The 16,866-nt window shown below is 38.9% G+C and overlaps 1 protein-coding gene across 1 annotated transcript in view; it reads right to left on the minus strand.

Annotated features, from left to right (window-relative positions):
• EDIL3 (EGF like repeats and discoidin domains 3) overlaps positions 1 to 16,866 on the minus strand; it is a 485,725-nt gene that overhangs the window by 176,013 nt on the left and 292,846 nt on the right. Inside the window, exon 5 of the mRNA XM_069962882.1 lies at positions 10,386 to 10,567. Coding sequence (XP_069818983.1) covers positions 10,386 to 10,567 — 182 coding nt within the window. The remainder of the gene's footprint in view (positions 1 to 10,385; positions 10,568 to 16,866) is intronic.

Here is a 16,866-nt window from a genome sequence, read left to right on the forward strand (position 1 = left end):
AGCGTAATCACGGTCATGCTTTGTGACCTGCGGACCGTGCCAAGGACCCAACAGGTACAGTTCTTACAGCTATTCTTTACATTTCCAAAATGCTTGCCACTACAAGACAGAGACCTAACAGGGAAAACACATAGGCCACTCCTTTTAACAACTATGGATTTTGGTGATACTCTATATTTTAAACTCCAGCATTCAAGGAAGATACTGTTATACTGTCCCTTATTTCAGTGCAAACAATATGGAAACAAGGCAAACTGCATGAATGATTCACCACAAGGCTGGCTCGGTTATTAGTCATGTAGAAAGAGAGAAGGTCGTCTCTATACTGTAAGTCAAAATGCACATTAACCTACTTGCACATCTTTAAACAGTAGGAGGAAACTGGAGCACAAATGTTAAGCCCACATACAAATCAGACAACATACAGATTCCCATAGACCCCTGCTTGAATTTATAACACTTTGCCGTTCCAACCACTGTGCCGTAATGTGCAACATTAATGTAAAACATTTAGTTAGGGTTCACAAGGAGGGGGTCAAAATGAGAAATGGAAGTGGAATGGGAATTATTAGTGGGGGATACTGAATTCTCATGAATACTATCCCACCCTTAATGTTATTTCTCAGTACATACAATTGTATCAATATGCACTGTAAACATAATAACATTCTAATATATACAGTATTTTATTGCCTAATGCGCAAATAACATTATATTTCATGTATGTGGAAGCTGGAGGGGCTGTCACTGGGATCATTGATCTGTATGACAGCTGCAATTTCCATGTAGAGTATCTCCTTAATAAGCTAAGAGTACCACAGAGGCAAAAGCCAGTAAATGCATGAATATTAAACAAAGAAACATAGAGACGCAGGAATTGTGTAAAGGAGTAAGATGTTACATGGAGCAATCATAAGTGGCTATGAGCAGTCTTCAAGGGTGTATTTATCCGCAGTAGAAGGAATTTAGCCACATGAATGATCATACCCAGCCTGGCAATATTTACAGGTTTAATAACAAAATGTTATTTATTTATTGCCTTTTTGTGTAGTACTTGTGGCTTTATTTGTCCATTTTTTCAACATAAAGTGCTTTTGAAATATTATTTTTAAGCTTCAAAGAAAAAAGTTGCAAAAAAAAGGCCTTAAATGATTCTTGCACATGATTTTTTTTGGAGGAAATGGTTTCTTATATTTACCTTCAAATGTCAATGAAGCTCTGCAGAGTTATTCATAGTCTAGCCCAACATTTATACATGTTGGCAGATCCACAAGTGTTTGTGTGCACCGCACAAACATCTTCTGGGAATATAAAAGATTGATGGCAGAAAAAGACCACCTGGTCCATCTAGTCTGCCCTTATATTATTTCCTTTCTTTTTAGCTTAGGATAGATATATGAGTATCCCAGGCAAGTTTAAATTCAGTTACTGTAGATTTAGCAACCACATCTGCTAAAAGTTTGTTCCACGCATTTACTACTCTTTCAGTAAAGTAAAATTTTCTCATGTTGCTTCTGATCTTTCCTCCAATTAATCTCAGATTGTGTTACCTTGTTTTTGAGTTCATTTTCTTATTAAAAACACTTCCTTCCTGACCCTTGTTTAGTCCTTTACTATTTAAAGGTTTGATATACCCACTTCCTGTCTATCCTCCAGACTATACAGTATGCAGCCGTTATATGGAGAGACAGAGGTACAGATAAAGATACATGCATTATATATAGATGTTTCAATGACATATCGGAAGATGCATAAAGTCAACCTCCCCCATTCCTCCCCAATCTTATATCTAGCTGTAAGGGCGGGGGGTGGGTTTAAAATTTTTACAAACAACTGGTTTCCCATCTTCTGACAGGGGCTGGTGGCCACATTAGAAACTATCCAAGTAGATCCAAGATTTTGATGGCAAAAAGAGCACAATCTGCTGCATCATCCATATTATCAGAAATACCAGAATGCTGAAAATGTTGTAGTACTGCATAATAAGTCAATAAAGTTGGTTTAAAATTAGATCTTTCATAGCTGTCATAGTTCTATTATGGTAGGAAAACATGATGCTAGTGTGAACGGAGGCCAGCACAAACACACTGAAGTGTAATGGAAGTCTAAGGCTTCAACAACTGGGCTACAATCTGGAAAGGAAGATAAAACCATAAAGCTCTCTTTGATGCCTTTTTATTTGACACTGTCACACTGAAATATTACAATATTGATCTTGAGAAAATAAGCTTGTCATTATGGTTGTCTATCAGATATGCTATATCCTCATGTATATTCTGCTGGAGCGGGATTCATCGCTTAACTGACAAGCCAATTTAGAAGTCCATTTATTCTCACGCATGTAATATGATAAAAAGTAGCTAAATCCTGCAATGTTCAACAAGACATGATTTCAATTCTATTTAGCACATTGCCCCATAGCAGTAATAAAACAGACGTGTATCTGCTGAGGTTTCAGCTTATTCTGACTTTTATTGCTAGGCTTCTGTTTCTAGGAAGAAAATCAAACCCGACATGTAAGACTGGAGGCATGTTCTGCTGAAGTCGCCATATACATACACAAAGAAAGTTTAGATTCTTGTAACAAGTTGGCTGTATGTATTTTTTTAAATGTCTAAACTAGAACAGCCTTTGCAAAAAAAAAAAATTTATATATATATATATATATATATATATATATATATATCTTTATTCTGTAACCAAAAAAAGCTAACCAAAAAAACTAACTAAACTAAATAACTTTTAAAACAAACAAAACAAAAAAAGAATGTCACTTTCATTTTATAGCCAGACATATACTGCAGTTCACTGTTTGTACAGATAAACAATGTATAAAGTGACTAGGGCAATGCATTTAGTGATGTCACAGTTACACAAAGTTTTTTTTACACTGTTCACACAGTGTCCTTTTTATGTAAAGAACAGACGCTGATTGCAATGGAATCAGCATCCGTTCTTTACTGCAGGGACGGCATTGGCATTGCTGAATACATGCATTTGCTGTATACACGCGTTATTTTAACACCCGTTCTTTAGAATGGGCATAGAAATAATGTTAATGTCTATTATTTCTGGATGCTGTTCAATGAACGGTGTCTGGAAATAATAGTTGTTCACACAATGTAAAGTTGGCTAGCGGCCGCACTTTACAGTGATGTAAATGGCTAATTGATTTGTGGGCACACCTGATGGTGTCCGCAAGTCAATTGTAAAAATAGCTGATACAGAGGAACGTCCTAAATGCTTTGGAGCGGACACTGTTAATACCCTTAACGACCACGAGCGTATATTTATGTCCTGCGGTCGTTAATGGTGTTCAGAGCGGGGGCACACGGCAAACTTGCTCTCAACCACAGCGGTCCCGGGTGCCGCATGTAGCCCGGGACCGCGGCTATTAGCGGGAACGGTCCGATCGCTGTGCCCGCAAATAAGTTAATCAGATGCAGCTGTCAAAGATGACAGCTGCATCCGATTACCTGATGCAACCGTTCCCTGGTGTCTAGCGGCAGAGATCGCCCCCCGGGGCGTTGTCCCGGAGGAGCAATCCCTGTGTCTGCTGCCGGCCAGGGTCTGCGCCATAATGGCGTGGATCCCATCTCGGCATTCGGTTTCTTTCGGCTGCAGCAGCCGTAAGCAATTGAGTGCCTATCTCATCGATCTATGCTGGATATCCTATACAGCAAAGATCTCAATGAGAGATCAGTGTACTTATACTATAAAGTCCCCCATGGGGGCTTCTAGTATAAGTATAAAAATAAATAAATAAATAAATAAATAAGTGTTGTTATTAATAAAAAGCCCCCTCCCCTAATAAAAGTTTGAATCACCCCCCTTTTCCCATGTTATAAATAAAAATAAATAAATAAACATGTTTGGTATCGCCCGTGCGTAATCACCCAAACTATTAATTTATCACATTCCTGATCTTACACAGTAAACGGTGTAAGCGTAAAAAAAAAAATCCCAAAGTGCAAAATTGCGCATTTTTGGTCGCATCAAATCAAGAAAAATTGTAATAAAAAGCGATCAAAAAGTCACATATGCGCAATCAAGGTATTGATAGAAGGAACACAATGACACCTCCCACAGCCCCATAGACCAAAGGATAAAAGCATTATAAGCCTGGGAATGGAGCGATTTTAAGGAACATATTTTTGTTAACAGTGGTTTGAATTTTTTACAAGCCAACACATACAAGAAAAGTCATACATGTTACATATTGTTTTATTCGTAATGACTTGACGGACATATATAACAGTTTTTCCCCAGGGCAAATGGCGTAAAAACAAATACCCCCCAAATAAACTAAATGGTTTTTTTTTTTTTTCAATTTCATCACACATTGAATTTTTTCCTGCTTTTGCAGTGTACTTTATGAAAAAATTCAGCCTGTCATTGCAAAGTACAATTAGTGGCACAAAAAATAAGGGCTAATGTGGGTTTCTAGGTGAAAAATTGCAAGTACTTTGGCCCTTTAAGCACAAAGAGGAAAAAACGCAAAAAAATGAAATTGGTCCGGCCCCGTTGTGTGAACATGGCCAAAAAATGATCACCTTTTCTTTTTAAAATCATGTCCGTTTAGGGCCATCATCAGCCCCAGGCTTACCTGGGCAAATGCCGGGCCCACAGCGCCTCGAGGGGCCTGGTGCTCTAATTTTCAACCTGATCACTGTAGTGTACGGTGAGCAGGCTGAACATCAGAAGACAGAGAGAGCAGTAATGTGTGTGTCAATGTCTGTATCAGTAATGTGTGTTTGTGTATGTTAGTGGTGTCTTAAATGATTGTTCATAGTGTGTGGATGGAAGAAGGGCCCACTGAGTCTCTGTCGCCCAAGGGCCCACAAAAACCTGGAGCCGTCCCTGTGTCTGTTATTACTGCATTTTAAATTACCTCAATGGAATGCATTGCAATGCACACAGTCAATTAAATAACAGCCGAAATTTGTGCAGACGTCAAAATAATGACCATGACAATTATTCTTGTATACTTTGATTGATGTTATTTTTCAGTTGTTCACGTACATTTTGTCTTTTTTCAACGCCCTTTCACCGTCTTTACTATTAAATTTAATGAACTTTTCAATTTAAGATGCACCCAAAAGGCAATCAGTCCCCCTGAACTAGAGTAATGTACCAACAGCCGTCTTTGACGGGTGTCCAAAACGTAAAATGACTGACGACATTTTGAACTTAAAATGATGGATGTCATTTAAAAAAATAAATAAAAAGCAAAACGTCACGTAAACATAGCCAAAGAATGCTGTCACAACACAGGAATTGTGGGCACAGTCATGTCATAGTACAGGAATAAGGTACATAGCCATGTCACAATGCGATAATACTGCATCCAGTGATGCTACAATATAGAGATTATGTACACAACTATGTCATGGTCCAAGGATAATGTACACAGTGATTTCACAATAAACAAAAATGCAAAAAATCGTATTATAGCACACAAATGTCTCCATGCACATGATGTCTCTATGCATGCATGATCTCATGCTACTGGCATTACACCATGATATATCAGAACAGCAATAATGCTAGAAGAAGGATAAGGCACACACTTGCGGCCTACCAAATACCTTTTAAGCCCCAAAGGTTAAAGGGAATGTGTCACGTCATATTTTCTAATCTACTTACATTTTCTGATCAGATTTTTTTTTATCTGCCTTAAAGGGTACCTATCATTTAAACAAACTTCTGACATGTCATAGTGAGATGCCAGAGGTTTGTATCGGTCAGGGACCGGGTGGTGAGACCCTGCCAATTGTTAGAATGAAGGAGCAGACGCACACAGCAGCGCACGCTCTACCTTTTCATCTCTGTCTCACTGCTAAAGTAGTGCTGATATTGACACAATAAACATCTCCAGACCCCTTTCTTCACGTGGGGCACAGTTGTATACAGGTAAAGGGAAGACTGAGCTCCTTTGTGTTCCCTTTTCCTGGTATTCTGTACAGATCATTTTTCATCAGCCACCTCCATGTCCCACCATAAAGAACAGGAACTTTCAGCTTAGTTTTAGGTTTATTTGTTAAATGAGCACTGCAAGATTTCAGAATTATTAAAAAGAAAAATTTGAAAAAACTTTCCTTTAAAAATACTGTATGTTTAACATAAAACCTTGATTTGGACTATAGGTCATCTTCAGATGCCTTCTATTTAAAGATATGGTATCACAGTACAGCTATTGCTATATGTGGAGGAAGCAAAGCCTGCAAGATACGACTTGGCATTGCTTGCAAAATAATGAATACATTGAACAATGCACCCAAGTTGGGTTCTATGAGGCCATATCCTAAGTAGGGTATAATAAAATATTCCTTTCAACATCCATTCTTATCACCATGTCTATCTTTAATGCTCATTCAGGGCCCCATTACACAGAGCAATAACTGGCCCAATCGGTCCAATTCGGCCAATTACCGCTCAGTGTAATACAGACAATAATCAGTCAAAGAAACGATCATCGGATGATTATTTCTTTAGGCCCAAACCTAAAATCATCGTCCAACAACCGTGCAATGGCCGAACGTGTAATAGCAATGCGTGGCCTACGGATGAGTATTCTACAAACAGTACATGTTACATCTCCACGCGCCAGGGCTTCGCCTGCGCTCTGCTTCCTCCCCGGTCCCGAATGCTACAGCTTCAGAGCAGCCCTTCTGAACTGACAGACCGCTCAGCCAATCACTGGCCGCGGCGGTCCCAGCCACTGATTGGCTGAGTAGCTTGTCAGCTCAGATGGGCAATTTTGAAGCTGCAGTGTGCGGGAATCGTGGAGAAAGCAGAGTGCAGGGGCTACAACACTCGCAACGATGTCAATGCAGCCCTTGCTAAATGATTATCGGGCTGTGTAACAGGCCTAGAAAACGAGCGCTGAAAGACAGATGCCCTCATTGCACTGGATACTGTATGCCAAATACCAACCCATGCAGCCAACTTTAACTTAAATACACACTTTATAGCTATGTTCACACAATGTTTTTGAGGTGAAAATATTTTTAAAATACACCATATTTTCAGTAAAAAAACTTTATCATATATGTGTGTATTTGATATGTTGAGTTATCAAATAACACTGAATTTTACGTCCTGAAAGCAACATGAGGATAATAAGTGAAAATTAACTTCAAGGTTACAAAACACCTGCCTCTATGGGGTACAATTTAAAATCCCTATAGCATCCTAACATTATTACTGTATTTAACCTTACGATTTCTATCCTATATATTTTAGTTTAGCTAATCCAGTCACAAATGAGAGTTTCAAAGAATGTGTTAAGCCTTTTGTGCAGTTTAAATTCAGTTTCCATAGCAACTAACCTTTTTTGACACGTTTTAACAAACGGTAATCTCTTGATAACTGTGTATACAAGAATATTTTCACTTTGCTTTAGATGATGATATCTGACATATTATACAGTATCTATTTTTTTTTTCAAAACTGTATACGTAGTTATTTTCTCCATAAAATGCAAGCTATTTTAAGGGGTAGTCATCAATGTCAGGAACAGAAAATATCATAGTGAGAAGTAGCAGACTTTTCCAGGATACAAATATACAAAAATCGGAGGACCACAATGCTAAGAAACAAACCATCATGGTAAGGCTATGTTCACACAACGTCAAAAAAAGAGAAAAGGCATCCCCTTTTTCTATTTAAAAAGACATCCATTATTGTTGTGGTTTAATTGATTTCAATGCAATGCAATGACTTCAATGGAATGACGGACGTCCAATGCACAGTGTATAAAAAAATTGTCTGCGTGGACATCAAAATAATTATTATGACAATTAGTTTCAGATATCCTTTGCAAACAGCTATTTTTGAGTTGTTCACACACACTTTTTTTCTTTTTTCATGGTCCTTTCTCCGTTTTTTCTATTAAATTCAATAGACTTTTCAATTAAAGACACATCCAAAGGCCAATTAGTCCACCTAAACTAGAATAATGTACCAGCAGCCATCATTGCATTGACGGGTGGGCAAACAGCAACGCACGTCATTTTTTCTTTTAAAAAATAGAAAGGTAAAAATGTGTGAACATAGCCTAACAGTGTACTGCAGCAATCCATGTTTTTTGTGCTGAGCATAAGCAAAATATCGGGCAGCAATGTTTTAATCCCCTATGAGAATTCCCCTCCCCATCTATTACCCATCTATTATAAGTATAAATATGCACACAAATTATTGACAGCCTACTGTAGGTGCAGGGAGAAGCTCTAGATGAGGTCACGGCAAACATGACTGGAAGCTAACATGTTCCCTCTCCTGGGACTAGATACCAGTCATACAGAGTTATTTCTCTGCTCGATATGGGACCTATTAGGTCCCATGGCTGATATATGAGGCCCTGGGTCCTGACTCCTAACATTCCTCTTGTGGAAACCACAACTATGAACAGCCAATGAGCAGACAAGCATCACTTGCTCCTCCCAGAAGCTAATGGATCAGTGACCAGTGGTATAGCTTACAACTATCAATACAATATATATATTTTTTATACAGCAACACAGTTCATTATAAAAAAAACAAAACATTAAGGTCTATATGTGCACCTCAACTACCGAGAACCCAGCAGTATCCGAAACAGTGCTAAGTATATATGAGGTAACACTCCAAAGTCCACTCTCAATATTTGTTTATTCCATTAGATGCAACGTTTTCACTAGGGATGAGCGAACTTTTGAAAAGTTCGGTTCGGTTTGATCCGGCGATCTTTCGTGAAATTCGGATTTGTACGAATCAAACTTAAAACGAACCTTGCTGTAATTACAGCTACAATAGTGGGAGTCTGAAAGGGTATAGTTTCGTTTAGTTGCAGTTACAATGAAAAAAGTGGAAAAAATCAAAGTGCAAAAATAGTGAAAAAAAGAATTAGCCAAGGTGTAAGTGATTACACGGGACATAGGACACAAAGTTCCTTGGACCCAGTAGGGTGGAAAACAGACATTTGACAGTGGAACCAGCACCAATAATAGTACTGTATTGGACCCAGTATGGTTGAGAAGAGACAATTGACGGAGGAGGAGGAGGCAGCAGCACTTCATTGCACCCAGCCCAGTATGGTTGAAAAGAGACTATTGAAGGAGGCGGCACCACTTGATTGCACCCAGGCCAGTATGGTTGAGAACAGACAATTTACGGTGGAGGAGGAGGAGGATGTTCAGCCTTGGAGTGGTGGCCTGGGAATCTCGCTGATGATGTTGTTCAGCGCACTTTCCAGAACACTGACGAGTGGGATGAAGTTGTTGAATCCATAACCATGCCTGCTCACTAACAGAGTCGTGTCCTCAAAAGGGATCAACAATTGGCAGGAAATGTTCAAAGAAACCTGTGCACTATGAGGTTTATCACATGTGCCATACATTTTTGATTAGGCAGAACCCAGGTATATCTGAGGAGGCTAATTTAAGGTCTCACCCTAACAGGGGTGACGTCACTCATCTTGATATTCACATAAAACCAGGGTACAAGGGATTATAGGAGTAATAATCCTGGTCTATTCTGTGATTTTATTTGTTATTGTTATTTTAACCAGATTCGTTACGAACTTTCTCAAAGTTCAGTTCGGTTCGTAATGAATCTGGTTCGTTACAGTTTGGTTCACTCATCCCTAGTTTTAAATACAAAAATCTTGAGAAAGGCTTTGGAGTACTGCCTTATATATACTTAGGACCAATCATAGCTTAGTCACACATTATATTATTGATTTATATGCATATTCTAAGGACATGGATACAGTTGAATGTGGTGATCTCTCTAAAGTAGCTTGGATTGTTGAACAGAAATCAGGAGGCTCTACAAAGTTACTCATAGGCTTTAACCAAAAAGAGTAAAAAAAAATATATAAAAAAAAAAAAATTGGTGTATGAAGAAAGAACAGACATGCCAGTCACCTAATAGACATTAAACTGACAATTTAACTAGTAGACATATGTCTCAGAGACGTGAAGAAGGAACAATCATGAAGGAAGACATATATTTCAGATATCATTGTCACAGGCTTACAAAGGCAATTCCTCATGATCAAAAGAAAACTGAAATTGAAGCACAGTAGTTGTAAATGCCGTGATTTAACAGATGGCAGCGACAGGGCGAACAAAGGTACCACTAATATACACAGAGAAAAGAGAATAGTAATGGATTATTATGATTTATTCGGTAGTAAGATGGAGATAAAAATGTGCGTACTGTATGAAAGGAATTGACAATAGAAACGAAGCAATAGCACAATATAAAGTCCCTTGTGCATTAGGTCAGTATATACAGGCCAAACCCACAACTGGTGTCTTATTTGGAGCAACTAAGTTCTTCTATAATGCTACAAGAGTACAGACCATTTATTAGTAACATGTTTTCCCAGGTTGTCTTACCTGAATCCAAGGCCATCGGTCATTTTCTGCTGAAGTCCATGCATTTACAAGACCCTTTTTATTAAGTCTTGCAAAATATGGGTACCACTTTTGTAATCCAAAAAGAGCCCTGTGAGTTGAGGATGCTGTTATTTGCTGGTTGGAGATGATCCCTCCCTCCATCCCAAGTGGTCCAGAGCATCCTGGTAAACAAGGAAGCAAGACAAAATATGTCAGATATGTATAGATGTTTATGAGACATCTTTTGGATTGATGAAATGTCAACATTATCTAACCAAACCCCTGTGTTTTAAAAGACTTAGGCCTTGACAACACATCCTTTTTATTTATTTATTTATTTATTGGCCATTTGACGGCCGTTTGTTCTTTTTTCTTGGAAGGGTGCAATTTTGCTGCCAAATAACATACGTTATTTCAAAATAAAAACCATTATTTTGAAACAACAGATGTTGGCGGCCAAAAAAATATGTTGTGTGGTTGTGGACCTACAGTACTATTACTATTAATACTACTTTAGTCAAACTTAAAAGGGAATTCCCTTGAAAACTAAGAAAAGCAAGGTATTGTAGGCAGCGGAGGGCAGGAACTTAATAAACAATTTGTACTTATCGGTCTTCATATCTCCGAAGCGCCGCTCCCGATTCTCACTGACAGTGATTTTTGACTAGAATGTGAGTACATCACGTACCCGGCTCTTCCAGCTGCAATGCCATGGCCCAGCAGAGCGACTGCCCTCTAAGCCAGTCACTGACTGATAAGGTGTTAGACCCCAGTCACTGATTGGCTGAGCAGGCAGTTGCTAAGCCAGATACGTAATGTTGCTCTTGGAAGAGCTACAGGAGGCCAGCGGCTGTCAGCTGGACCTAGAAGCAGTGCTTTGGGCATGAGTATGAGGCTCGTATATGTATATATAATTTATTTATTATGTTCCTGCACCCTTACCATTATGCTTTTTGTATTTTTCATGGGACTTCTTTAACCCCCCCCGCCCCAAAGTTATATTATAAGGGTATAAAACTTTCAGGGAAAAAAAACTCAACTACAAAGTATCACCAAATCTGCTGCTGCAACCTCTTATTCACAAGGCTGCAGTTTAGAGTATTGAGAAATCAGTATGTTCTACTTTTAAGCTTTTACCTTCTACTTCTAAGATTTTTTTTTTTCTGTAGGAGACATTTTTAATCCCATCACCAGTTTATTCTGATTTGCTATTTATGACATCACACTATAATTTTCCACCAATTTAACAAAAGTTGCTCAAAAGTTTGTCATCACTTTAATTTTTGTTTAGTACTTCAGAACAAATTATCTTAATTATTTATTACCCTCTTCTCCTTGTTAAATTAAATAGGTAAGAGGTGTTGTTTGAAAACAGACATGTTTAGGACTCCAGTGTGTCTTAACGCCCTGTTCCTTGGGCACGGGAAAAGTAACTAAATCCAACATGATTCCGAGCACAATAAACGTGGGTTAATAAATGTATTTGGTAATTAGACTTCAGTTATGATTTACTATTTCATTTATAACAATAATAATAACAACAGCATTTTCCATGTGAAGAATTTTCCAATCCTCTATGACAGTTTCACTTTAATGCATGGTGTGTTTTACTTCACATTATAATTTACACAAAGGACATACTTAAATTAACATAAATGTTAACACTAATGCAGCTGGCATATTCATATTAAGCATGAAAAATTCATAACCCTGTGACAATCCCCGGAAAAAAAGAAAAGAAAACATTTTGGAAAGAACTTTTATAGTCATAAAGCCATAAAGGTCTAAGAGGGATGGATCATTGTTCCCCAAACCAAGGGTGGCCATACATGAGGATTACTCTGGAAATTCAAAACTTTGATGGACCTCCAGTGGAGCCAAGTCATTTATTTTTGGATTTTAGAAATGTGCAATGTTCTCATGTTTTTGCAGATTCACCGGGTTCACCATCTCTGCCAGAACTTCCTATATTATCAAGCAACATGGACTAATCCACACAAGCTCTCCAAATTGGGGAGACAAAAACTATCATTAGAGTTACTGATGATGATTATTCAGCTCCTGTCGCAAATGTATACGTATAGTATCTCAGCTTTTAAGTGATAGAGAAGAGAAATAATACACTGTCCTTCCAACAGGCGGAGATGGTACTGACTTTGGCTGGCTGGCTGCCCAATGTGATATTGGGCTGATGCATCATGAGTTTGATAGCAGATTTGTAAGGGAAAGGATTTAATTTGCAATCTGAAAGTCAAGATTATGCCTGCAGAGGAGAGAAGTAAAAAACAAACAAACCAAAAAAAGTACTTGGTTAGGTATCCAGGAGCTAACAAAAATTCATTTACAACCAGTGGAGTATAATAAATCAAATGGCTGATGGGATAAAATGTATACCATAGTATATATGCAATCTGATGAAGGGAGATGGAACTCCCGAAATGCGTAATTGCTTATTTTATGTACATTTTTACTGATTTTTATCCAATAAATCCGCCATTTTATTTTTTATTCTCCACTCGTTGTGAAGGAATTTTTGGCAGCACCAGGATACCTACCCAGGCACTTTTTTTCTTTTCTCCACTGCATGAAACCACAGGCCCCAACACTGGGAGAGTCCCATTTCTAGATCCTTCGGCCTGCAGCCATTATCTGACACTACAAGCTACCGCAAAGCAGGGTGATATGCATGAAGCCCAAGGGGCCCAAAGGTGAGAGTCCACCTATACATTTTTTTTTTCACACATCTGCACATAACAGGGATAGATGAGGCGCCAATCTCCTGACCCCTTTTTCTTTTTGTCTTATTTCAAGATAGAAGTCACATGACCTAGATGCACTATTAAAATGTGTGGATGCAGCAGAGCTGAGATGAAGCAGATGACACCACAGGAACAGTGGTGGTAAGTTGCATTATATCAGGAAAAAAAGAAGAAAAAAAATGCAGGCCTGCTTCTTTAAGGTAGTATTTATCATTATCAAGCCTTCAGTCTCTATTCTTTTTTTACCTGTAGAAAAGATGATGGCCAAAGAAGTCTAGCATGTCAGCCTCATTAGAGCAGTGGGATGATATAGGAAGCTGCTGAGCACATCTAAGGATCAGATCTCAATATTGTACAAAGCTACTTTCCTGGTGTTTAAGACCACTTGCTGAAGTGAAATATATACCGTTATCATGCAGTAATGAATAGAAATGAAAACATTATCTTTTTTTGCACTTGAAAGGTTAAGTATAATAACTAAAAGTAGATCTCGAAATCAAAAGGTCAACTTTGGTGTCGTTTGTGGGTTGCAAGCTAAGAATTGAGAGATTAAGAGCACACTGCCTAAAACAAAATGTAGATTTCCCGATACTGCATTAAATATAAAAGATGAAAAACGTTATTTAATGTAAGGTGAAACAGCCCTCGTTCCATGGTGAAAGCGATAGAAGGAAAACATATTCTTTAGCTGTAAAATTCTACAGAACAAATCTTTGAGGCCAAAGTCAAGCAGGCATCTTTGCTCCTTCATCAAACCTTCAACCTTGTCGAAATGATAAGGTATATATTCAAAAAACTAGAAGATATGGAAAAGTAAGGTTGTAATAAATTGTGTAACCATATATCCAAGGGAAATCTGACATCTGCTAATGTGGAAAGCCCACTATGATGACATTAGCTTATGATATGGCATTTTCCCCCTTATCCAATCATCGGCTGAGGTGGGTCACCATGGTGGATACTGAATAGCTTTGCAGGGAATTCCTCCAGGGGCCAGGTGTTCAAGGAAGCAGGATACCAGGAGGCATCTACAGACTATGTTCTTACTATTTATAAATAACAATAATCATCTCAAGATTACATGTGTAAACAGGCTACATTGTACACTGGATATAAGAGTTATATGTTGTAAACACTGACCTATGCTAAAGAGTGTGACTGAAACTCCCCACATTGAATAACAATGATGCTCAACAGTATCGGTGTAAAAAGGAAGTAATTACATACAGCTTTGATGAGAAATAAGATTGGAATGGGTAACAGCTTCATTGTGCTCTCCCTGGTTAATTGGTTATTGATTTATTCTGTAGCATGACATGTAAAAAAAAAGTAAAATCATTGATCTCTGTTACAATTTATAGGTCCTCCGCTCTATTACGATCACATGCATGAGAGGCAGAGTGATCAGATACAATCATAAAAATGAGGTGCGCATCAAACTGACAAAATTTATATTGATTTTTACTCAAAAGAGAATTTTACATAAAGTACTCCTAGAAATGTATAAACTACATGTCTCTCTCTTTAAAGGGAACCTGTCACCCCCCCGTGCCGGGGTGACAGGCTCACGACCCCCCCGTTAGAGCACCCTATACTCACCTAATCCCGCCGGGTCCCGCTTCTGGATCCGGTTGGGTGACGGAGATCTCAGCCGCTGCAGCCCGGCGCGCGCTCCTCAGATGAGTCCAATGCTCATAGAGAATGATGGAGCGCTGGACTCACCTGTCATTCTCTATGGGTGTTGGACTCATTTCTCAGTGCGCGCGCCGGGCTGCAGCGGCTGATATCTCCATCACCCGACCGGATCCAGAAGCGGGACTCGGCGGGATTAGGTGAGTATAGGGTGCTCTAACGGGGGGTCGTGAGCCTGTCACCCTGGCACGGGGGGTGACAGGTTCGCTTTAAACTCTTTCAAGTCCAATAAGGAGCATTCTGTCTATGACTTTATGACAGGTAGCAACGTATACACAGTTTGTAGGGGATAAAACTCCTAACACTCCAAATTTTGACACCATGTTGTTTCGGGTAAAAAATATCAAGTAATTTTATTTATTTTTTTTATACTAACATGTGATACATGAAAAAAAAAAGCTCTGCGGAGACCAAAATTAATCCAAGAGGTTCAAGATTTCCTCTTTGAAAAAGGGAGTTAAAAGACTGTTAGTACAAAAACTTACTAAGAGTCCTAGGGCCCTATTACACGGAGCGGTAATCGGCCAAATCAGCCTGATTCAACCAATTATCTTTCTGTGTATTAGAGACAACAATCAGACCTAAAATCATTGGCTGCTGACCACGCATCACTATGTGCAATAGCAATGCGTGGCAGACAGCTGATGGTTGCCCAAGCAGTTAATACTTTACCTGTCCACGTTGTATGCGTCCCAGTACCATGTGCTACAGCATCAGAGGGGCCCATCTGAGCTGAAAGGCCGCTCAGCCAATCACTGGCAAGGACTGTAAAATATGATCTGTTTGGGCAAGGGTTGCATGGATATCACTAACAATGTTCGTGCAGCCCTTGATAAACGATTATCGGCCCGTAATAGGCTAAGTAAAAGAGCTTCAATCTAGCAGATCAGCACTTGTTTACAATTTTGATCTGGCCTTCTTCGGCCTGTGTAATAGAACCCTCAGTAAAAGAAGGTCAGGGACCCCCACAACACATATTAGCCTAAAGTCAGGGTGTTTCAAACCTTTAAATACCTGTGATTTTTCTGTTTTTATTTTTTTTGTACTTACTCCACACAAAACTTCCAAAGACACCTCACTACAGTATTTTGCAGCTCTACAAAAATGAGAGAAAATGTTCAGGGACCATGACCACAACTGGCAGTGGCACCACAAGGTCTATCTTGCCAGTGGGTTCCTTTTCCACATACTGGCACTCCTTATGGACTGTGAAGTGTTTCTCCCTCCATAAGGATTGTCCCTGCTTGGTGCAATCTGGTTGATAACAATGTTTTGGTGGATTGTTTGAGACACAGTTCCCTAGTGTTTCAAAGTGGGAGACTCATTACTTAGGATTGCAATGAAGAACAATTTCTCAGAACTGGTGATCAAGTAGTTGTATTCAGAGTATTCAGGGTTTTTTTCTGCTTGTGCTATCAAAGTGATGAGTGTTAGGATATGACAACTGTTAAATGTTAAGAAAAAGAATATATTCACCCACATAACTTACATTTATACATACAAGTACCTAAAAATATAATGGGTGCTAATACAGTGTCTTACAAGATGGAATGAGCAAGAAGCTATGTCAGTAAGTATGATATATTTTAATATAATTATATACGTTAAAAACAACCAACAATACTAGCAAGTCTTTTTTTATTAATTGCTTGCATTACCCTCTGGAGCTCTTTGTCCAATGTAGAGAAGTGTCTTTTACCCGTATGCTTTCACCAAAACAAGGGCACACATGTTTAGTTAGAATTAGACTAGCTGCTTTCAGGCAGAACAGAAATCTGACAAAGGTGAATTGTGTATGCTTAGTATTCGGCTTTCCCACTGCTACTCGGTGAGAAAGTACAGCTAGCATGTCAAGGGGGAGGAAAGGGACAAACCATTTCTAAGCAAACAGCTTGTTTCCTGCTGAGCCAGGAAGCAGGATAAGCAGGGAATAAGTACTTGTAAGTGAACACACTAGGGGAGAGGAAACTCTGAAAGCAGTGATATGGCATCTGGGGCAGGACAATAATAGAAAGGCACAAGCATGGCTT

This window comes from Dendropsophus ebraccatus, chromosome 3 (genome assembly GCF_027789765.1).
Source record: "Dendropsophus ebraccatus isolate aDenEbr1 chromosome 3, aDenEbr1.pat, whole genome shotgun sequence".
NCBI classification, from domain to species: Eukaryota; Metazoa; Chordata; class Amphibia; order Anura; family Hylidae; genus Dendropsophus; species Dendropsophus ebraccatus.